The sequence below is a fragment of the Diceros bicornis genome, chromosome 35 (genome assembly GCF_020826845.1).
Source record: "Diceros bicornis minor isolate mBicDic1 chromosome 35, mDicBic1.mat.cur, whole genome shotgun sequence".
NCBI classification, from domain to species: domain Eukaryota; kingdom Metazoa; phylum Chordata; class Mammalia; order Perissodactyla; family Rhinocerotidae; genus Diceros; species Diceros bicornis.
The window spans coordinates 8,203,030-8,226,448 of NC_080774.1; the positions used below are offsets into that span (position 1 = coordinate 8,203,030).

Consider the following 23,419-nt stretch of genomic DNA (forward strand, 5'->3'; position numbering starts at 1 on the left):
AGACCGGAGGTGGGCGCGCGGGGGCTCCGGGGGAAGGGCCGGGTTTTGGGGTGTGTATATGTGTGGGATTGTGTCTTTGGACGCTGGGAGCCGTGGGGAGAGGCAAGACGACTCAAGACGAGTTGCAATCGAGGTATCTCAGCGCCGGCTTCCTCTTCTGCCCCGCGACCCCCTCCCCCCTGGAGCTGAGCTGGGGAGGGGAAACCAGGATTTTAACCAAATTAGCATTCACATTCCTGGGAGGATGCAGCCCTCGCCTGGACCTGGGTGATAGAAGCTTCTTTCTGTTTTTATTTTTGGAGAGGAGCGCCCTGTAATTGTCTTGAACACATGCTTCTGTCTCCCCCCCCTCCTTCTTCCTCCAGCCACCAGCGGAGGAGAGAGTCCCCCTTTTTTGCATTTATCTTTTCCTTCCCCTTTCTTTATTAAAGGTCCGGGAGTGGCGGCGGCCAATCAGCGCGCGGCTTCCATTTTGTGAGTTCAACTCCGAGGCTCCCGGGCTTCGCGAGGACGCATTTGCAGCCCCCTCTGCCTCTCCTCTCGGGCGGCCGAGGCGAAGGAGCCGCCTCGCCGGGGCTTCGTGGTGGTGTATTTCATATTGGGGCTCTTTTCGGGGTTTGTAATTTGGCCGTGGGTAGGTAATTGGCTGGAGCAGGGCGGCAGGGCGCGGCAGCCAATCAGCGCGCGGCTTCTATAGGGCTTGAGTTATTAGACGCTGGTCTCAAAACATCCTTCATCAGACACCAAGGAGAGGCCAACAGATGAGGGGAGCCATTTTTCTGCAATGGAATTAAATGGCCAAGTGGGTTTTTCCTTTGTTGCAAATGGGGAATGTTTTTCCTTTGACTCCACCATCCAGTTCAGGACGCCTCAGTGTTCTGTTTAACATTTGTCAACAGGCTAAAGGACTCACAATTGGAAGAATGAAGAAGACTTTTTAAAAAGATCTGGATTTTTCCTTATGACTTGGAATCCATCTTTGTCTTGTATAACTAGGTCATAGCACACCATTAATGTCAGCAGTTAACAATTTTGAATTCCAAAAAACCTAAGTAAATGACATATTTAATTTTTTTTCCTCTTTTTTTCTTGGGTGGGTGGGGGGAGCTTGGAGCTGTCTTAATCTGTATTCTCTTGACTGAACAATAAATTTTTAAATATATATAGTTTCCTCTATTAAACACTTAAACCTGGCCATCTTATTAACTCCTTCTGCTCTCTTTTTAACAAGGTAATGTTTTAAATGTATAGTTTTAGGACTAGCGAAATGGCAGCAACAAAAAAATTGTAAGCAATTGTTACTTTTAAGTTTCTAAAAACCTTTTACATTGTAAGTACCCAATCCATTCTGTCCTTACGCAGTGCAGTTTTCATGTTAATGTTGCTGAGATGTCCTTAATTTTCTGAACCTTCATCTGCATGTATGTCTTTGTCGCTCTTGTCTAATATAAGCCAGTTAAAATGCTTTTAGACGATTTTGCTTTTATAAAGCTAAGGTTTTTTAGCTTTAAGCTTTTGAAAATGTTTACAGCCATAAATGCTAGTCAGCTTTCTTCCCAGTAACATGTACACTTTCTTTGAAAATCGATCTATTTGAAGAAAAACAGCTCTGTTTTTGTCGTCTTGGTAGGGGAGTGGGTGAGGGAAAGGAAGACCTTCTCTTTGTGTAAAGAGACTAAAGCCGTCACAGGAAACTAGATTAAAACTGGAAAACAAGTCCTAGCTGGTTCGAGCCAAACACCAACGTTAACGCGGGTATTTTCTATGGTGGTTGGGATGGCCGGTGCGTCTTATGCCTTTTGTTTGATTTGACTGTGTATTTTCGCCTTTTGTCTCTTAATGACGGTCACACCATTGCTATATCCAGAGCAGTAAACAGTCCTGCGAAGCCGCCTTTTGCCAACCCAACCCTGGAAAGTTTGCAGAAGTGGAAGGAGCAGAAAATGCCATGAGAGTGTAACTTACAAAAAGGTAACAGCAACAAAAAAAGACACCACCATTCCCTCAAATATTCCCAACTAAACAATCCCCCCAAAAGATATTCAAAACCTCCGCCCCGCTTGATCTTCCAGACTCCATGGCACCGGGCTGAGCGGGTGAGTAAAAAAAAAAAAATGCCTTTTGCCCCTTCGAGGAAATCTTTTTTCGAGCAGGCCAAGGGCTGCAAATGTTTGGGAGCTGAGGAGAGAAGGAGGTTTCTGGAGCTTTATGTTTGGCAGCCGGATCGGGGAGGGGTAGGGGGACAAGGTGGGCTCTTCAAACCCTTTTGCCCCTTCTGCCCCGGAGGCGAGAGGAGGGCCTCCCCAGCGACCTCGGGCGTCCACGGGGTCGCCTGCGCTCGTCCCCCTCGCTTTTCTAGGTCTGAGCCTTGGTGTGGAGAAGAAATTAAAGTGCTTTGCAAAGGAGGGGCTCAAAAGACAGGGAAACCCACTCCCCCCCAGCCCAGGGCCTCGTTCCCTTTTGATTGGGGGGGGTCTCGCCCTCCGAAGCCGGCTTTCCGGGGCTCCGGGGCGCGCCTGCACTTCCTAAGCAAAAAGGACAAAGGCCGGCGTCCATGTTGGCACCATGACGCAGCATCTCTCGCGCCTGCAGCCCGCGCGCTGCCTGTGCTCCCGGCCGCGCTCGCTCCTCCCTGCCCAACTCGAGTTTTATTTTCAGGTTCAGAGCGGAGCCGCGGCCGGGGCCGGGCCGGGGCTGGCGGGCGGGCCGGCCAGGCTGCGGTGGCTAATGGCGGCCGCTCTCTTCCTGCCTCCCTCTTTCCCCGGTGGGCGTTGAGAGCCCGGCGCAGGTGGCGGCCCCTCGGCCGGGCCGGGCCCCGAGAGCCCGCAGCGCATAGCGCCCCGGGCCGGGGGGTGGTCGCGGAGGCCGTGTCGGGGGCCGCGGGCCCGGGGGCGTCGCGCGCCGCAGCTCCCGCGCTCACCTCCGCCCGGCGAGGCGGCCAGACGGGCGCCATTTCGCGCGCCGCCCGCGGCTCGGGCGGTGGCGGCCGCCGCGCGCCAGGCGGGAGGAGGGAGGAGGCGGCGGGCCGGGGGGAGGGGAGGCCGCCGCCTGCGAGGACGCCCCTGGCCCCGAGGCCTCGACGGCGGGCGCGGGCTCCGCCGCTGCCTCGGACCCCGCGCCCGACTCGGGGCCCCACGCGGGCACGAGGCCTCGCGCCCAAGCCGGGCGGCGGGGGCCCTTCCTCCTCCCGCGCGCGAGCCAGTAGCAGAGGGCCACGGGGCCGGGGAGGGCCTCGAGGCCGCCCCCTGACCCCGACCCGCTCCTCCGGAGGCCGCGGAAGCCTCCCCCGCGCCCCGGCCCTGCCCCCGGGCCGTCCTCGCTGCCCACCCGGGCCTGGGCGCCCATGTCTGGCTCCCAGGCGTCCTTGGATAGCCGAGCCCGAGGGGCGGAGAGCCCCTTTGTCCCCACTTTGGGTGTGAGGCCCTCAAGGAGGCCGCCGACGCCCCGATTTGGCCGCCCGCGGCACGCCCTCCACCCCGAGGCTCTAGAGCTGTGGTGGGGGTTGGGGCCTGGGAAGGCTGAGCGGGCCTTCCCCGGGATCCCCCGAGGCGGAGGGCTCTGGGGTAAACCCTCACATCTCCGGCCCTTCCTGGGGGAGGGGATGCGGACTGGGCGGGCCTTTGGAAATGCAGATGAGTCGCCTCCTGCTGCTTGTCGCCCGGGTTGAACCCTGGTGACTCAGCCACCCCCCCTCCTATCCCTTCCAGAGTGAGGGCCGCCTTGGGAGCTGGGAAGGGGGGACGGCATTTGTAAGGCTCCCCTTCCCTCAAAGACATCCTCTCCGGTTTGTGTTCCTCAACTCCCTAACAGACCTTCCGACTTTCCCCCTAGGCTCTTGTCCGGAGAAGGGGCAACCGACCTGGTGCCCCCAGAGTGGACAGTCCTCCTTTGGACAGCCGGAGCAGGCCTAGTATGACTCGGACAATCCTCCCACTAAGGTAGGTGTGAGCCCTTTCCCAGGCTGCGAGGGAGATTTGGGGGGCGTTGGCCTGGAGCCCAGGGAGGGCGGGCACCCCAAACCCGCTAGGCTGGTTCGGCAGCCCCTCCCCCACACAGATGTGTGGGACCGTGTGTGTGAAATCGGCTGCCTGCTGGGCCTGCTCGGTCCATCCATCCCCGCCTGTCAGCTTCTGTTGTCAGGAGTTTGGGGCGTGCAATTCTCGGCCGTATTTAGCAGCATAGGAGAGGCTGCACTTGCAAGTATTTCCCAGTTGTGTGTTTGCTGGTGGGGGGAGGGCTCTGAAAGCCTCTTACTTCTGAAAGGCCCAGGCGGCTGCCAGGAAGTCTGGCCCTCCCTTCCGGCCCCCAGTGGGGACGTGTAGGGTGACTGTATGAGCCGGCCTCTAGTGTCAGGCTGCTAGGGAGGTAAACAGAAGGACCTGAGAACTGGGTCACCTTCCTCTGAGGAGGTTTCTTGATTCGTCTCCCCCTTCTGGGAATTCCCATGATTCCCTCCCCAGCCCCCACCCCAAAAGAGCCCTCTTTCTAGAATCGGACGAATCCGGGTTTGAAACCTGGCTAGCCATTCACCTGCTGTGACTTTGCATAAGCTGCTCAGTCTCTCTTTCCCCATCTGCACAAATGGGGCTCCGTCACTGAGTCCCGAACTTGAGTGTGCATCCGAATCATGGGGGCAGGAGGAGGGTGGTAATTGGAACTGATTTTGGGCCCGCTCCTCGAGTTTCTGATTCAGTCGGTGGGGCCTGAGAACTTGTATTTCTAACAGCATCAGCTCACCTGGGAACACATTTTGAGAACCTTTGGGCTTGGTAACATCTGGGGTGTCGCGAGGAAGATGTAAGCTCACGCACTTGGAGCCCCCAGCTCAGTGCTTGGCACAGAGTTGTTAGCTTGGTGACGACGGCAACTCTCTCCCGTTTCTAACACAAGCTGACTGCGCACAGTTCCATCCTCTTTTGTCTCCAGGAAGCTCCACAGCTGGAGACGCTATGGCCCTTGATCTCAGGCCCCTCCCCCATGTGATCTCTAGTTTGAGATTACTTTGATGAACCATTTGGGTCCAGGTGCTGCTGATCCACAGGGCCCTCCTGATTTGGGCCGCAGCTTGGCTTCCGTGTGGGATCAGCCCTGCCCACTATTACCCCACCCCTCAGTGTGAGGGCTAAACTGACGTTTGGGGGAACCTGTAGAGCTTGACCCAGGCGTCTTGGTGCTTAATCAAGGGAGGCTCTAAGTCAGGTGGCCGTGGGCTTGAATCTCGCCGTGCTGGTGAACCTTGGGCAAGTCTCCCAAGTGAAATGATAATGATGGATGCTGCAAAGGGTGGAGGGAGGATTAAGTGCGATTAAGGGGGCCGGCCTCACATTCAGGCTTCACACTAGTTGGCTTCCATTCCAGTGTGGCTGCAGGGAGTGGGGGCTGGGCTGTCTTGGGCTCCTCCCCCACCGGCCCGCCCCCAGCACGTGGCAAAGCCTCAGGGCAAAGGGAACACTGGCTTTTGGCAGGCGGGGAGCCAGCACAGTTTTTCCTCCTGTGTAGTTTGAGTTGGGATGGTGGCCTGTCCCCAGCTCCACAGGCTTTTCCATGATGGCCCGTGATTCGGGATCCCCCACCTACCCAGAGAGTAGAAGTGACTCGCCCAAGGTCACAAGGCCACCAGCAGCAGCCAGGACAGGGTTCCAGGTGTCTTGACTTCCAGCCCAGCGCCTGTGTCCGTGGCACCCCCTCACCCCAGCTGTCTGGGTTATTTTGGGCTCCTTCCCATGACAGCTGTCTGCTGGCATCACTGCCTGGGAGCTGGGAAAGCTGTCTGGTTGAAAGTAACCAGCATGCTGCTCTGGGCTTCTCCTGGCCGTCATGCCTTGCCCCAGTGAGGGTCTCCAATCCCAGATAAGCTGGCTTTGGTCCATCTTGTCCTTTGCTGGGGGGAAGGGGGTGCACCCTACCGCACCTGGCACTAGACTCCTTTCCCCCTACACTTTGTAAAAGTGGATGAGACTCACATTATTATTAACAGCTCATAAACCTCTTCCCTCCTTCCACACTCACCCCAAACCTGAGGTTTAAATTCAGCTCTGCCACTGATGAGCTCATTCGGCCCCCTTGATCCTCACATGACCGTTCTGCCGCCTGAGGGTGTCCTGCGTCCCTTTGAATAGAGTCCTTGGGGCTTCCCAGGGTGGGGGTCTTTACCTCCCATGGGCAAGGGATGGTGAAATAATTGATTTCAACCTTCCCCTCCTAGCATTGGCCTGGAGGGCTACAGCCAGTTCCTCCACTCCCACCCTCGGACCAGTTAGGGAGCAATTAGGTGCTAAACTGTGGTCTGGGTGTGATTCTTGGAAGGGAGAGGTGTCCCCATGACCTGGAAGGATTATAGTCCCTCCCCACTTCCATTTCTCTTTCACCCCCCCTTTCTGATTTCTGTGACCACCCCCCTTCCCAGTATCACCTCCTGGGGGCAGGGAGGGGCTCTGTCCTCAGGCTGTTGTCCTTCTGGCAGGCCAAGAGGGTGGCTCCGCCCACCAGTCACCCAGGGAGCATGGGGCGGGGCTGCTCCTGGGGCCCAGCTGGTGGGGCCTGCCTAGAGGGCCACGCCAGCAGAAGGGCAGCCCAAGGCAGGGAGGTGGCTGGACCTGCCTTACTACTGGACGCCAGGGTCCCGCCTCTTCCGGCCCCTCCACCAAGAGCCCCAGCGTGGAATACGACCTTTTGGACCCTCTGGGCGAGATGGGAGGCCTCTGCCTGGACTGTGGAGGCCATCCCAGAGGCCACCTTGGTCCAGTACTGTCTCCAACTGGCTAGTGACCTCAGCACGTCCCCGCCCCTTTGGGAACAGTGGTCTCCCCATGTGAGCTAGGAGGGGGAAGTTGGCCCCAATAATCTTTTGTTTCTGGGTCTGGCTTTGTGAGGGGGGTGCTTTTCATACCCCAGCGGTGACCTCTCCCCCGACCAAGTGCTGAAGCCTGGAGAGAGTCCTCGGGCGAGGGCAGATGGCCTTGACTTCCCAGGCCACCCTCGGCCACCTCCATCTCTGGGACCTCAGAGAATAGCTTAATCTGTGAAGGCTCCGTTTCTTTTGTCTTGTCTGGGGTGGATGACCTCTCAGGGTGTCCTGAGACACCAGGGAAGTGGAAGCCATAAGAATTGTCATTAACTTCCCCATCCTAACCTATGCTGGCCGGACTTTGCCCTGACAAGACAGAAGTGATCTGGCCCCTACTCTCCTGGGCTCAGTTGACACAGGCACCCCGTGCATGCCACCTGGCCTGCTCCCCTAAGCGTCTGTGTCCCAACAGCTCTGTGGCAAGAACCAGTTTAAAGAATCTTTCTTGCCCTCCTACGTCTCTCCAGGAATTCCTCGTGAACAGAAGACTGACGGTCCTCAGAACATCTCACAGGTAAGGGAGCAGGGCTCCCTGTGTGTGTGGGTGTGCCGGGCTCCTCAGCTGGCCTGCTCTGGCCCAGCCGCCTCTGAGGAAGCTCCAAGCAGCTGGCCTGGCTCCTGAGTATTTTTAGCTGCATATCCAGCCCCTACACCACCACTGGAGCTGGGTCCAAATCAAACACACTCCAGGCCGGGCGGGGCTGGGGTTCTGCCAGCCTTGGCCAGGCACGGGTGGGTGGGTGGGCCGGCGGGCTGGGGCTAGCGTCAGCTGTTCTGCTTAGACCCAGGCAGAGCTGGGAAGACTCACTTTTCCTCTTCCTTCCTCCCCTCAGTTTTGTGTAAGTTATTTGCTCTGTCACGAGTTGACATCGTAGTCCTATTTCTCCAGTGAGTGGAAACTGAGATCTGAGGATTTTGAGGAAAGTCAGGAGCCCTCCCATGGGCTTGTGCAGTTAACCCTGTTTTGGGTGCCACAGTTTGCTCAGAGTGGGGTGACCCTCCTAAGTGAATTCTTCCAGGCCTCTGCCAGATGAAGCAGCCTCTCTCCCACTCCTACTCTCCCAGTCCCTCCCTGAGCTTCAGGGTCAGGGCTGAGGCAGCCAGAGGGGAGAGGCCTGAGGCTGACTGCAAAGGTAAGTTGTCCTCCCCTCACTCAAAACCCTCTTCCATCCTCCCTTTGCCTGAATGACGGTCACCCTGCCCTGGCCTCCTCCCGTGATCCTGGGGAACCTCACTTCTGATATGTCTCTGGACCTGGTCCCCTCCTCTCTTGCCAAGCTCAGGCTGCTTCTATGGCAAGATGGCCCCAGCCCCATGCCTGCCTCACCAGCCAGCCAGTCACAGCTCCTCTCTGGTCACCAGAGAGAGCTTGAGGTCCTGGCTTTGGCTGGGCTCCTCCTGTTCAGGAGCCTTCTGTCCAGCACCCTGCGTGAGCCTGGCAGCCAGGCCTTCCATGATCTAACCCTGGTTACCTTGACAACCATGTCTGGCCTCCCTCCTCAACCCCACTCCCACTGCCGAACCTGATGGGGTTTTCCAGCCACTGTGCATTGCCCTGGCTGGGTACCCATCCTACTTCCACCGGCCTGCCCTCCCAGCACTGCCAAGGATAGTTCATGTACCACCCAGAGCTCAACCTTCCCTGAACCCTACAGGGCTCTGCTCTCTGAATTCTTCACATCTCCCAAACTCCTTTAGACTGCTTCCCCCAAGGCTGAGCTCCTCTCAGGCAGGAACACATTTGCCTCTCAATAAACGTGTTACAAAAAGGAATGAATGAGTTGCTGTAAATTTGTCTAGGGGTGCTTCACCCAGCAGATGCCCTCCCGTGACAGGATGGGGCCTCCACCCAACAACCTGGAGCTGGGCCCTAGTCCTCTTCCCAGCTCTGGGCTCTTTTGGGGCTTCCACGGGCAGTTGCTGCTGCCCTCTGGTGGTCAGACCCTGCCTTGTATCCACTGAAAATCGACCTGGCATTTGTGGAACTGCCAGGTTGGCAACTTCCTCCCTCAAGTAAAGTTTACCTGATCTTTGCTGAGAACTTGAAAATTGGGAATCTTCGGAGGGGGGTGGGGGCAAGAGGATCCTGAGTCCTGCCACCCCTCAGGAAACCACCAGAGGCCTCACCCCAGCTGGGAGGACCCTGCTCTCACTTGGCCGTGCCCCAGTGACTGCCTGTTGTGCACCGGCTCCAGGGTTTCCTCCACCCCTCCTGACCCCTGTCCTGGCTTGTGCAAAGGAGCCCAGGGTCGCGGGAGGGAAGGGATGGAGGGCCAGGGGTGATCTCAATTTGCCCTCCTGATGGTGCCTGTGCTGAGTACTCAGTAAATAGCTGTTTTGATCACGGGGGTGGGAGGGTTAGGGAGAATCCTTGGGATGAAGGGTGTGGCTGCTGGCCACATCGGGAGGACACAAATTTCTGGGTGGGGGTGGGGGCTATGAGTCTCAAGCGGATGGAGGGGGCCCCAGCTGATCTCAACCAGATCCACCCTGGCCTTCCCCGTCCCTTCCTCGACAGTGTCTTGCTCGGTTCACGCTTCTGGCTCCTGCTAGAAAGAGGCTCCCGCCAGCGTGGTTTGGGGCCAACCCTCGAAAGGTTATTGTTCCGAAGCCGCTCACCTCTTCCCCAAGCTGCCCGCGCCGAGGCGATCGCCCGGCAGAGGGCGCTAGACGTCCACCTTGCGCCCCCAGGGAGGTGGGGGCTAGGTAAGCGGAACCGCTATTCCCCACCCTCAACCCGCAGCCACCTAGGCGCCCGAAGGGCCAGACCGGGTGGGCAGACACGACCCCCGTGCCAGCGTCTTCCCTGACACCACCAACCTACCTCCTGTGGGGGAACAGGTCAGAGGCGGGCTTGCCCCAGGCCACGCAGCTGAGGCGGGGCAAAACGGGGGGCTTTTCCCAGAGCTTGAGACCGAGGCTCCTCGAACCCGGGTGCTGGAGGGACAGTCCGCCAATCAAAGAGTCCCTGTCTGATGGGGGAGGCCGAGCCCGCCAATCAGAGGGACCCTGCCAGAAGGCGGAGCCTGCCAATCAGGGGTGCCGGGCGAGGAGCAGCAGAAACGTTTGGATCTTGCCGGTGGGGGGCGCGCCGTGACGCGCGCGGGAGGGGGTAGGAGCTGCGCTTGCTGTTGAGCACCCCGTTTCTCAGGTGCCTCAGTTTCTCCGGGAATGAGAGGTGAACGCCCCGGGTCGGGGTTCTAGCAGGAAGGAAACTGAGGCTGGGAGGTCGGCCCGGGTGGCTGCCTGGCGGAGGCGGCGCCGGCCCAGAAGGGGCGGGGCTTCTTCTAGCCCCGCCCCTGGGGCCGCCCCCACCCCGATCCCTCAGCCCCAGCGCTCCGCCGGGCGCGCCACTGCCAGTGCTGCCGGCTCCGGGCTATGGACGCCCCCGGGGCCCCGACCCCGACCGCCGCCCCGGGCCCGGGTCCGGGCAGGAGGGAGCTGAAGATCGTGATCGTGGGCGACGGCGGCTGCGGCAAGACCTCGCTGCTCATGGTGTACAGCCAGGGCTCCTTCCCCGAGGTGAGGCCCGCCGGGGGGCTGGAGGCGGGTAGGCTGGGTGGGGGGGACGGGCTTGGGGCCACCAGGGACGAGGGACGGCCCTCAGCCTGCGGCCCGAGCCCGGACCCTGGGTCCCCAGCGTCCTGGGCGTGGAGAGGCGGCTGCCACCCCGGGGCGCCCCCTCGGGAATTCCAGAGTCCAGCGGGGTGTGGGGGGGCTGAGCCGGATGCGGTGAAGGTGGAGGGGGGCGTCCAGCCGGACACTGGTCCTCGCGCCACCCCTTAAGAACCAACCCGACCCCTTCTCCGACAGCACTACGCGCCATCCGTGTTCGAAAAGTACACGGCCAGAGTGACCGTGGGCAGCAAGGAGGTGACCCTGAACCTCTACGACACCGCCGGTGAGTGCGCCTGCGCGCCGAGGGTCCTGGGTCCGCCCGAAGGGTTTCCCCCGCAGGGGCATCCCGCCGGACATCCCCCCGCCCGCCAGCCTTTGCGGGGCCCTGACATCCCATCACTGCTGGAGGCCGCGGAGGGGCGCTGGCTGGGGGCCGGTTGACCACTGCCTGGAGGCCGAGAAGGCTGCAGTCGTTCCATCTGTAAAAGGAGGGTATTTGGAGGAGGGAGCGCATGGACCACCCTCCTAGCGTGATGTGCTGAGGGCCCACGGCTTCGTTCCTCTCCTGTAGTTCTAGAAAACCAGGGGCTTTACTTCTGCTTCCCATGGTTCCAGGATTTCGTGCGTTGCTTGCTGTGGTCTCTTAAGATTCTGTGGGCTGCAGATTTGAGTCCCCTGGTGCTAGGATTCTGTGGGCTGCATTCCTGGTTCCTACGCTTCTAGAATACTCTGGGCTACAGATCAGAGCTTGTGACTCCAAGATTCTGTGGCCAACATCCTGAGGCTCCAGGGTCCTGTGGACCTAAGCTCTGAGTCCCATGCCTCGGGTTCCACGGGCTACAGTGTGTGATTCTAGAATTCTGTGGTCTACAGTTTTGAGCCTGTGGTTCTAGAATTCTGTGGCTACAGTTCTGTGTCTTCTTGATTCCCTGGGAAGAAACCAGGCACTGAGGACAGAATAGAGCTCTAGGGAACGGAGGTCCAAAATCAGGTCCTCTCTGCCGCCTGCAGCTCTGAAAGCAAGTGGACTTATGCTCATTAACTGCATCAGTGATCACGGTCCCTGTCGCTGGGGCATGGGTGGAGATGCACTGCCACCGGGGGGATTTGGGTAACACCTGGGGGGGGATGCCCTCAGGGAGCTTCCATCCTGCCTTGGCTCCCCTCTGAGCTGATCAGTATTGGGGGGCAAAGGTCAAGATCCCCAGCTGGGGCCTCACCCAGCCTCTGTGATTCAGTGTTTAGTGACCTGTGTGGAACCATGTCACGAGGTTCCCTTGCCAGCCAAGCCTTGTATATATGAGGTGAAGTCTGCGACTGGCCTTGGATGGAGCCAAAACCCAGACCCGCCCCCCCACCAAGGCTACCACCAGCATCTCTCCTTCCATCCTGGAGCGGATCAGAAAAGGGTCTGTCCCAGCCCCAGACCCTTCCTCTATTCCTGACTTCGGCAGGTTTTGCTGTATAGATGTGTCCCCTCCTGCGGTGGCCTCTGAGGACCTGCCTTTTGTTGGATGAGGGCCCTGCAGGGCTGCCCCCAGAACAGGGCCATGCCTCCAGCCCCGTGAACTGGGAAAGCCAAAGGCTTCTGAGGAGTTCCCAAGGGCGTGGCCACAAAAGCAGTAAAAATTGTGGTATGCCTGGGACACTTTTAGTTTCATATGTTTCCAGTCCGGGAGCCAGGGAGGGGCAGGATCATTAGCCCCACTTTGTGGGTGAAGGGCTGATGGGCAGGGAGAGCCAGAGGAGCGTTTTCACTTTCTCCTCCTTCCTCTGACCTCAGGGCCTCTACTATCAGATCCCTGGAGTTTACTGTTCGTGGCAGCCTCCTCCATCAGACCCAGGGCAGGAACCACTTCTGGTCTTTCTGGCCTCGCCCAGAGAAAGATGCTCAAAGAACATGGCAGGGTAGATTGTCGCGTGGAGGTTCCAGAAAGCTTCTACTTGGTTTAAGGAAGGATTTGTGCTAAGAGCTGCTGTGGGAGGGATGGAGGGAGCCCCATCCCTAGAGTCATCAGAAGCACGTGACCACCCAAGACAATGATGATCCCGTCCACGACTTCCTGCCACATGCTTTGGAGTCAGACCTGGGCTTTGATGCTGGGTCCCCTGGCTGGGTGTCATTGGGGACGTCTGGGCCTCAGTTTCCTCATCTGTAATCAGGGCTACAATAGTTGTGAGGATTAAATCAGATCTATGCGACATGCAGCACTTAGCACAGGGGTTTGGCTCTCCGGAAGGGCTCACTAAGAGTTGTCATTATGATTTTCACCTCCCCCCCGCCCCCCGCCCCGCCAGCCATTCAGCCCCAGGCCTGAGCCTGAGCCTGAGCCTCTCGTGGATCCGTGGTAGCAGAGCTCGTGCTGGCCCCCACCCCTGCTCTCCCAGCAGGACTCTTCCAAGTGGCAGAAAAGCAGAGCTGGGCTTTGAACCTCTCAGTGGAGTCCCAGGGGAGTAGACTGGCCTCCCCCACCCCCCCCAGTCAGCAGGACAGCCCAAGGAGGAAGACACAGGGCTGCTCCGTCCTCAAGGGTGTCCCACTGTGACCCAGGAAGCCCCGTCATCGGGGGGAGCGTGAAGGAGAGACTAGGTCATTCCTCTTACATACGCCAGTGCCCAGCACGGTGCTTGTCCTAGAGCGAGGCTTATAGAATGAAGAATAAATCTGGATGCAGAGACGCCCCTGGAGAAGGTCCTGTGTGATAAAGGCGATGAGATCTGTCTCCACCTGTGGGGTGGACGGATATCAGGAGAATGTGGCAGAAAAGGATGGCCAGGTGACCAACTAGAGAAAGATAGAGACTAAGGGGGTGAGGGGAGTGGCCGACCTGGAGACGAGTCTTGTAAAGGTTGTTGCAGAAGGTTCTAGAACCTGATGGGCTAGACTCCGTGGTGGGGGAGGAGGGGTGGGCAGGGCATCATCTTTCCAACCAACCTGTGATAACCAGAGCTCTGGGACAAGGGTGGCCCCTGGGAGGCTGAATTTCTTCACACCCAGGGCCTCCACCACAGGGGTCCACGTGGGAGGCCAGTCTGGCTGCTCGTCTCCATCCCGCGGAAGCAGTTACAGACACTGCGGTGTTGGGAGGGTGGGAGGAGGCTGACAGAGCTCGTGGTGCTCAAAGGTGAAGGGGTTGGGGCTGTGAGCACCCATTGCCCTAGCAGCCTCGCCCGCCGGGCCTGACACCCTCAGAAGGCAGGAAGCTGTGGTGAGGTCTGAAGTTTCCTGGACAGGGGGGAGGTGGGGGCGAGGTGGGACGTTAAGACACCACCCAGAGACAGAGCTGTCTGGGCCTTGGGGTGGGGCCCAGGGGTGGGGCATCACAGGATGGGGTAGGGGTTGCCCAGGGAGATGGGGAGCTATGGTCCCTTTCCCAGCTTAAGATGGAAACAACAGGAAAAGTGGGGGCGCAAAGCAGTTGCTAAGACAAGGAATCAGGGGCCAGAGGGGTGTCTAGGGGCCAGGAGCACTGGAGGCCTGGGGAGCCGGAGCTGCAGGTGGGTCAGAACGCGCTCTCCGCTCCAGGCCGGGGCTGCCCCTGCCCCAGCCCCTCCTTCCTCGGGGGAAGGAAATGCAGGTGGGTGGACCCCAGTAGTGCTAGTAAAAGTGGGTTCCTCTTCCAGCAGCTTCTCCTTCTCACGCTGCCGGCACCCCTCCCCTGACCCACGCCCTGGCCGAAGCTGGGAACCGTCTGCCCTATGTATGTCCTCCAGCAGATTTGGGGACCACTGTGGGCCACACCCTCTCTCCTCAACCCAACACTGGGCCTTAGAGACCCCTCGCCCCAGAAGGATGACTGCCACGGCGAAGCTCCTCCCCACAAAGGAAATACCCTGGCGGGAGGCGAGAGCCTCACTTCCTCCCACCCGACAGCACCCCCAACCTCAAGGAGATGAGTAGCTTCAAGGGAAGAAGACCTGTCCTGGCCAGAAACAAATGCCTTCGCACGTAACTCTGGGGCTTTCTTAACCTCTCAAGCCCATCTGCAGAGGCCAGAAGGGGACTCCTGTGTGCCTGTGGGCAGGTGGCTCAGCTCCTTTAAGCCTTGGCATCGCTGTGGGTAAATCGGGAGGTATCTCCTGATGGCGGGGACGCCCCCAAAGCTTGTGGGTCCAAAGATCCGGGGTTAGAACCCCCGCCAGGCCCCTGTCATTTGGAAGTTTCTCTTTCAGTCATAACCACAGGAGTCGTCCCTCACCTTTGTTCAGCGTTGCTCAGCCTACAAGTCCTTTACTTTCAGTATCAGGGCAGGGTTATCACCCCCTTTTCCATATACGGAAACTGAGGACCAGAGAGGGAAAGGACCAAGGTCATGGAACGTGAGTCCAAGTGGAGCCTGGCTCTCCTGACTCATACGGGACAGGTATCTAGGACACTCCCCTCCCAGGGAAACATGAGGTCAACAGCACCCGGAAGTCCATCATCTGCGGGCCTGGTCCCCAAGTGGAGGCCCACACTAAATCCTGGAGAAAGCTGAGCCAGGAACATTCAAGCCAGGAAGGCAACCTGGAGGAGGAGCTGGGATGGAGCTGGACCTAGCCTCTCCCAGAGTCCCTCTGTCTTGAGATGCCTGTGTTGGCAGCCTTTTCCTCACTTGGTCAGGTCTGATGCTTGTAGGGTGAGGACAGCTCCCTACCCTCTGGGGTGGACTGAGAGAGAGGCAGCCCAGTAGTCCTACCTATGGTCTTCTGTCATTTACAAAGCTTCCCCTTAGCTGTGTGACCTTGATCAAGTCACTTCACCTCTCTGTGCTTCAGTTTCTGCATCAATAAGATGGCAATAACAGTAGTCCTACCTTGTAGAGTTGTAGTGAGGAATGAATTAATGCAGGGAAAGGGCTTCGAATGGGGCCTGACGTATGATGAGTGAGCATTCTTCCATAAATATTGTCGATATTAACCATTTTTATTATTATTGTCATCAAAGCTCACTTGCTTCTCACATATCCATTTCACAGATGAGGAAACTGAGGTTCAGAAGTTAACTCCCAATTGGGAAGGCTGGGGAAGGCTTCCTGGGAGAAGTGGTGCTTTCAGAGTGGCCTGGCAGGCAGCCGACCTTGGAGGTGGGGACTGAGTTGGCACTCCAGCTCACAGGGAGCCTGTCTGTGACCTTGAAAAAGGCCTCTTCGGCCACGTGGGCTCTTAACAGGAAGAACTTTCCCCGCCCAGCTTCCCTCCCGGGTAGCTCCTTGAATTAAAACAGGGGATGGAAGTGAGGTGCTCTTCAAAGGCTGAAAGCCATACAGATGATTGTCCCACCTTCTCCACCCACTCATTGGTCTGTTCACTCACCAGACTTCACTGAGCCTGCCCGTGTCCCAGGGGATACACTGTGTCCCGAGGACAGAGACGCCCATGTCCTCGGGGCACGCGTGCTCATGGGGGAGACAGAAGAAAACTCAGAAAGGTATCGTGAGATCAGGTAGTGTATGTGCTATGAAGAATAAAGCCTCGGTCAGTCGTGGGACAGACGGCGAAGGAGACCGTTGTTTCAGAGCAATCAGGAAAGTTCTCTTGGAGGAGGTGACATTTCTGCAGAGACCTGAAGGAAGGAGGGAGCCAGCTGTGCTGCTACATGGGGAGGAGCCTTCTAGAAGAGGGAACAGCAAGGGCAGAGGCACTGAGGGAGAGCAGGGTTGGTCTGACTTCCTCCTGCAACCCGCTGCAGCCCGACTTCTGCTCTTGTCACCTCTGCTGAAATCCTCACAGGCTGTCATTGCTAAACCCAGCGGCACAACTCAGCCGTCATCTCTGCTGCATCTCACAAAAGCTCAACAACTTCAACAACCAGCCAGTATTGACCCGACGCCTCCCGGGTGCCAGGAATTATTTCTAAGGACAGACATGGTCCCTGCCCTCAGGGTGCTTACAGGCCTCGGGCAGTAAACAGGTCCATGGATGAGTACAGACTGTGGACAAATGGGGGGTGGACTGCACGGGTTGAGGGAAGGCCTCTCTGAGGAATCAGCTGGGCAAGATGAGGGAAGACATCGGAGCACAGCAGGCCCATTTGACAACTGCTCGTCTACTCCTGCTGTATTTCTAAAAGGGAATGAGAACGTATGCTAGAATTATGATCCACATCATTGCATCGAAGAAGCCTGGAACCTATTTTTGCACAAAACAAAGCAGAATAGAGCATTGCTGTGTCGACTTGGAATTTAATGAACTGGGGTTGAGTCCTGGCTCAGTCACTGATTCAGTGACCTCAGGTGGGTCCCCTCACTTCTCTGAAATTCACTTTCTTCATATGTAAATGGGAGTATTCATAAGTTCCCTGACTGGCATGTCAGGTGGTAGTTGTAAGGATTTCTTTTTTTTTTTTTTTTTTTGGTGAGGAAGAGTTGCTCTGAGCTAACATCTGTTGCCAGTCTTCCTCTATTTTGTATGTGAGTCACCGCCACTGCATGGCCATTGACAAGTGGTGTAGGTCCGTGCACAGGAACCAAACCTGGGCCGCCAAAGTGGAGTGCACCGAACTTAACCACAAGGCCACCGGGGCTGGCCCAGGATTTCTTTTTTTGTGTGTGTGAGGAAGGTCAGCCCTGAGCTAACATCCATGCCAATCCTCCTCTTTTTGCTGAGGAAGACTGGCCCTGGGCTAACATCTGTGCCCATCTTCCTCCACTTTATGCGGGATGCCACCACAGCATGGCCTGACAAGTGGTGCCTCGGTGCACACCCGGGATCCGAACCCGGGCCGCCAGCAGCAGAGAGCGCTCACCTAACCGCTACGCCACAGGACCAGCCCCTGGCCCAGGATTTCTTAATCATTTATAGGCAAAAGTACTCTAAAAAGTATATCAATGATAAGGTGGTATTATTATTAAGTAGAAATAGAAGGCAGTTATCCTGAAAAAGGCAATAATGTAGATGGTCAGTCTGAATATTTAAAAATAAAATGCTAGGAAGAAAATGGAAAAAAAAAAAATGAGAGAAAAGCATTCCAGGTGTAGGGAACAGCACGTACAAACGCTCTGAGGCACAAGAGCTTGGTGGGTTTGAGAAACAGGGAGGAGGCCACCTTGGCTGGACTGCAGTGAGTGAGGGGGCATGGAGAGAGGGAGATGAGGTCACGGTCAGTGGGTGCCAGGTCATGTGGACCACCAGGAGATGTTTGGATTTTACACAAAGGGCAATAGGGAGCCACTGAAAGTGTCTGAGTGGAAGGGAGAGGGGCAGGATTTTACTTGTGTTTTAAGATCCATCCAGCTGCTGGGTGGAGAATGCATTTATCAAGGGGCAGCAGGAGACCAGGGAGGAGGTGGCATGGGAGACCAATGGTGGCTTGGACAAGGATGGTGCCATGCTGTCCAATAGAACTGTCTACAGTGATGGAAATGTTCTGCACTTGTGCTGCCCATTATGGTAGCCACTAGCTGCACGTAGCAGCTAATCACTTGAAATGTAGCTAGTGCAACGGAGAGGCTGAATTTTTAATGTTAATTAAGCAGCTATATGGGGCTAGCAGCCACCCTCTTGGACAGCACAGGTCTAGAAAGACATGGACAAAGGTTAGGAGAGGAGACAGTTTGGTGTATGTGGATGTATGTGGAAAGGGGAGGAGATGGGCTGGAAGAGCATGCTGGGCCTGTTTCCTACCACCTTACAAGGGTTTCTCCAGCTTTGTGGCAATGAGGGCAGGAGGATCAGAGTCCCGTGGGCCCCAACCACCCCTCACCCTTTCTCCAGCGTTGGGGGGACTCTGGGTGTACAACCGCATGGGCAGTCCTCCTGGCCCAGCCATCGTCGTAACTGTGGCTCCTGTTCACTGCACACCCTTGGGGGAAGGGAGAGGGTGGCTGTGCCTTCATCAGTGGGGAGCCAGGAGCAGGACGTGGCCTGGCTGCTCTCAGAGGAGAGGCCACTTGTCACGAGAGGGAGCGGAGGGCAGGCTGGCACCACCCGGGCACCCACAGGCTAGAGGGAGGGGCGAGGGAGGGGGATTCCTGGGCCTCTGTGTTCCGTGTTCCGTGGAAGGAAGTCACCACACCTTTCTGCAGAGGTGGCTGGGGGGTCACCAATGAGCCTGAAAGGCTCTCAGTTCTCACTGTGGTCGTCTCTCAGAAATACCAAACATGATGACTAAGTGCAGCGTGCAGTCCTGGGGCTGCTTCTGGACCAGGACAAAAAGACTACAGCACGTTATTGGTGACATCTGAACACGGCCCGTGGGTTGGCTTAGAGTAGTACCAGCGTTGGCTTCTCGAGTTAGATACCGCTGCCGTGGGAGCTGAGAACGTCCTTGTTCTTAGGAAACGCGCACGACCGATTCCAGGGTAAAGAAGCCGAGTGCCTGCAGTTCCCTCACGTGGTTCGGAAACGTTTATACATAGATAAAGCCGGGGGGCCAATGTAAACACTTGGTGAATCCCAGTAAGGGAGTTCTTTGCACTCTTTTTTGCATTTTTTCTGTAAGTTTGAAATGGTCAGTATAAAAAACTACTAAAAAATTTTTTCCAAAACCAAACCCACTGTTGCTGAAGCCCAGCCTTGGGTTCTGATTCAGCTGGTGCTGCGGAGGGGCCGAGCATCAGGAGCGTTCAGTTCTGCCCACGTGAGCCTGATGGGCAGCGGGTGGATCTGGGCAGGAGCATGCCGGTCTTCTCCAGCCATCCCCTGACCCTCCTCCTGGTGTTTGCCAGAATGGCAGGAGGAATTCAGCCAGAGGCCACACACCTCTCAGCCTGGGGGGGCATCCTCCCCGGTTAACTGCAGTGTCCTGGGTCCACCCAGCCCCACTGGTCTACTCGGGAGGGAAGGGATTTGGCTTCAAAGCCTGCACTTTCAACCTGAGCACCAGGGCAGGCGGCGGCGGGGGTGTAATCATCATCGGCATAATTGCTAGCAGTTTTTCCAGCACTTACCCTGTCATCAGGCCCAGTTCTGAGCACTACATGGGTTTTATCTTGTGTAATCTTTGCTACCATCCAGGACTGTGGGCTGCTACCTCTGTTTTATAGATGAAGAACCTGGGGCCTAGAGACACGGAGTCACTTGCCCAGAAGACCCCAACCCCTCACTTATCTGAGCCGATAGGGGACTCGGGTGGACAAGGAAGTGGTGCCTCCCTGACCCCCACCTGCTCTCTGGTTTCAGGGCAGGAAGATTATGACCGGCTTCGGCCCCTGTCCTACCAGAACACGCACCTCGTGCTCATCTGCTATGACGTCATGAACCCCACCAGCTATGACAACGTCCTCATCAAGGTGAGGCCCGTCTCCCAGCCAACCTGCCCCCAGGGCTGGGGGCCACAGATGCGGCCCCATCCCTGATGCCCGCCCTCTCCCTCCACAGTGGTACCCTGAGGTCACCCACTTCTGCCGTGGGACCCCCATGGTACTCATCGGCTGCAAGACAGACCTAAGGAAGGACAAGGAGCAGCTGCGGAAGCTCCGGGCGGCCCAGCTGGAGCCCATCACCTACACGCAGGTCGGCCAGGGGCCCCCCCCTTTCCCTCTCCCACCCCATCTCACTGCCAGGAGCCCCGGTCCCTGGGCACAGCCATGGCTGAAAAGCCTCCCAGGTCTTTAGCCTCTGCAACTGGGGTACCTTAGTGGCTTCTCGGGGAGCTGAAGCACACAGGAGTCTAAGAATAATTTGTAGATATTATTATTGATAGCCCACTTATCTGAGCACTTTACTTACCTCATTCAGTCCTTATAACCCTAAGGCAGGGACTGTTAGCGTCCCCCATTTTACAGGGGAGAAATTGAGACCCAGAGAGGTTAAGTAGCTTGCCCAGGGTCACACAGCTAACCTGAAGTGGAGCCAGGATCCCGTCCCAGTCACTCTGGCTCCAGAGTCTGGGCCCTTAACCACCATCCTGTCCCATCTTCCTGAGGGGACTGGAGGGACAGGCCCTTGTCCAAAGCAAGCTTCCCCTACCTATGAGAGTCATAGGCAAAACGAAACCCCACGGCTTTCTGGGTGAGGCATGGGAGAATCAAAGGAACACCAAGGATGGGCCGGCCCCGTGGCTTAGCGGTTAAGTGCGCGCGCTCTGCTGCTGGCGGCCCGGGTCCGGATCCCGGGCGCGCACAGACGCACTGCTTCTCCAGCCATGCTGAGGCCGTGTCCCACATACAGCAACTAGAAGGATGTGCAACTATGACATACAACTATCTACTGGGGCTTTGGGGGAAAAATAAATAAATAAAATTACAAAGGAACACAAAATCAAGGAAATCAAGGAAAACTTGATTAGGAAAACTAATCAAGTTTACTAAAAAGAAGCATTAATAAAAGTAAATTTGTTTTAGAAATAAAGATATTTTTTACTTTTTTGTGTGTGTTTGTGAGGAAGATCAGCCCAGTGCCCACTTTCCTCTACTTTATATGGGACGCCGCCACAGCATGGCCTGACAAGCCGTGCGTCGGTGCGCGCCCGGGATCCCAACCCTGGCCGCCAGCAGCAGAGCGCGTGCACTTAACCACTACGCCACGGGGCCGGCCCCATGATATTTTTTACTCTAATGGCAAGCTCATTGCCTAAGTTGTGCTTTAGAGAAGAGAAGGGAGAGGCCTGCAGGAAGCCCTCCTTGTCTTGAGGCCTTCAGGTCCTCTCAGAGGCCTGGCAGACACAACGAACCACCCCCCGTTCCCGGAATTTTCTGCCTGAGGTTGGGGAGCGGGCAGGGGGAGGCCAGGATGGGGCTTCTCCAGCAGTTGCAGCCCGTGGGCCACACCAAACAGGCCCTATGTCCCATCCACACACACTGGTGGGGGCTGCCCCTGGGGTGGAGAGAGGGGCCCTACACCAAGGCCTCCGCCTCTGGAGAGCCACCAACGCCAGCCCCACACCCCCAAACCCACAAGGGGGTGTCAGGAGGCACCCCATGCTCCAAGCCCCTCATCTAATGCTGGCCCCTCCCCACCCAGGGTCAGAGCGCCTGCGAACAGATCCAAGCTGCCCTCTACCTGGAATGTTCTGCCAAGTTTCGGGAGAACGTGGAGGATGTCTTCCGAGAGGCCGCCAAGGTTGCCCTTAGTGCTCTGAAGAAAGCACAGCGGCAGAAAAAACAACGGATATGCCTGCTGCTCTGACCCCTGGGGGGCACACGGCCCTCACGACAGGACTGACAGGGCCTGGCTCCCCAGGCAGTCTGTCCAGGCAGGATCCCCAGACCCAACTCTTGAAAGGCACTTGGAGTTGGGCATCTCCAGGGCCTGGGGCTAGACTCGTAGAACATTCTGGAACTCTCTCCTTTCCCAACTAGACCATGAACTCACCTCCGGGCTCACTGGAGCTGTGGCCTGCGTGGTGGTGGGTGAGGGTGCTGGACTCAGTCCTTCTGTACTCTGGAACCGGCACTTGTCCCCGAGACCCAGGAGTGCCCTCTTCACAACCTCCCCTCAGCCATGTGTGTCCCCCCTCTTTGGACAGCCAATAGGTCCTCAAAGCCTATGCTTGAAATGAAAAACTACTGCTATGTGGATAAATGTGGACTTGGCACCATTCCACGTGCCCCCCCCAAGCCTGCAGCTCCCATGTCACCCGCCTCCCTGGGCTCCTGAGATAGGCCCAGCTGCATCCTCCAGCTTCTTGCTTCCTTCCCCCAGGAACTCAGGGGCCACAATGGGACCGGGGCCTATCAGGGGAGCACGGCAACAGCCCCCAGCCACCCTCCCTCCCCCCCCCATACAGAGGACTTCAGTCTCGGCCTTCAGCTTGGCCGCCATCTTTCCAGAGCTGGTTGCACATGCCCAAGGAGAAGAAAGTCTCTCAAAAAGCAAAAGGTATACCCTGGACCACCCACCCGAACTCCCCTCACCTGCAACCTCCCACTGCCGGAAACTCAAGATGAAAACTGACAACAGCCCTGAGTGATCTTGGGCAAGGCAGTTATCTCTCTAGAGTATTTCCTTATCTGCAGGACGGCACTGGCTCATTCTAAAAGTCATCAAGCTCCCCTCTGCCCCTCACAGCCTCCACTTTTGCCAAGATGTGGAGTTCTGGAACTGAGACCATCCTGGCCTCCTGCAAGAAAGGACTTTCAACCCCCAGCTGCAGGTTCACTGAACCTCCTTTTCGCAAGTCTGGAGTCGGGGGGTCCAGGAGTTTTTAAACAAGTGCCCCAGGTGGTTCTAATGCTCCAGAGACTGAGAGCTGCTTGGTTCGAGCCCAGGAGTCAGCGTTACCTAAGATGGGATAATGGCTTCAGGTGGCTCCTGCCTCAGCCCCCCCTTGCCCAGTGCTGTGGGCCACGCTAAGCCTGAGCCTCTCTGAAATCAAGTGGTAGGAAAAGAGACTGCTGAAGTCCACCCCACCCCACCTAGGTTCCCCAAGGTCCTGCCGTGCCCTGGGGAGTCAATAGAGCATTCACAAGGACCTCTTGTTCTAGCAGAATCCAAGGCCTTGTGGACAAATGATGGTCTAGGACAGAGGTCTGCAAACTACAGTCTGTGGGCCAAATTTGGCCGCTGCCTGTTTTTGTAAATAAAGTTTTATTGGAACACAGCCACGGCCATTCATTTATGCATTGGCTGCTTTGCCCTACGACTGCAGACTAGAGTAGTTGTGACAGAGACCATCTGGCCCTCAAAGCCTAAAATATTTACCATCTGGGCCTTTACAGGAAAAGTTTGCCGACACCTAGTCTAGGGCAAACCCAAGTGCCTAACAGGCCTGATGGAAGGCCCAAAGGGTGAAGGAGGACAGGGATAAAAGGGAGTAGTGGGGCCTGCGGCACACTAGAAAACAAGCACCCCACCCTAGGCAGGCAGCTCAGCCCAGCCAGGTGCTGCCCCGTGGGAATATTGCCAGATCTTTCCATTCTTCTTGGCAAAGCAGAAATCTGGATTTTTATGTGGAATCTTACTGGGGGAGGAGGGGAAATTTCATGTTTTAAAAATGTAACTAATTAAAAAAATTTAAACCCCTTTGAGAGGGAAAGCTTGACTGTGGACACCAGCTGTGAACTGTGGTTGAAGGGGATTTGTAGGGAAGTA

General features: G+C 57.0%; 1 protein-coding gene across 2 annotated transcripts; it reads left to right on the forward strand.

The window, feature by feature from the left end:
• Positions 1 to 9,378: 9,378 nt before the first annotated feature.
• On the forward strand, positions 9,379 to 23,350 carry RHOF (ras homolog family member F, filopodia associated). 2 transcript variants are annotated; one of them, XM_058531370.1, is made up of 5 exons: positions 9,379 to 10,369; positions 10,661 to 10,748; positions 19,568 to 19,677; positions 19,766 to 19,900; positions 21,350 to 23,350. In XM_058531370.1, the coding sequence occupies exons 1-5, from the start codon at positions 10,226 to 10,228 to the stop codon at positions 21,512 to 21,514; spliced, it is 642 nt and encodes a 213-aa protein (XP_058387353.1). In that variant the 5' UTR covers positions 9,379 to 10,225; the 3' UTR covers positions 21,515 to 23,350. The 2 variants fall into 2 exon arrangements, with proteins under 2 accessions (XP_058387353.1, XP_058387354.1); XM_058531371.1 differs by lacking the exon at positions 9,379 to 10,369 and adding an exon at positions 16,178 to 16,680 and having other exon boundaries at positions 10,665 to 10,748.
• Positions 23,351 to 23,419: the final 69 nt, after the last annotated feature.

Excerpts from the sequence above, each read along its gene's own strand:
- RHOF (XM_058531370.1), top strand. The coding sequence starts at position 10,226 with ATGGACGCCCCCGGGGCCCCGACCCCGACCGCCGCCCCGGGCCCGGGT. Across the intron at positions 10,370-10,660 it reads GCCAGGGCTCCTTCCCCGAG|CACTACGCGCCATCCGTGTT; the intron begins GTGAGGCCCGCC and ends CTTCTCCGACAG. Across the intron at positions 10,749-19,567 it reads GAACCTCTACGACACCGCCG|GGCAGGAAGATTATGACCGG; the intron begins GTGAGTGCGCCT and ends CTCTGGTTTCAG.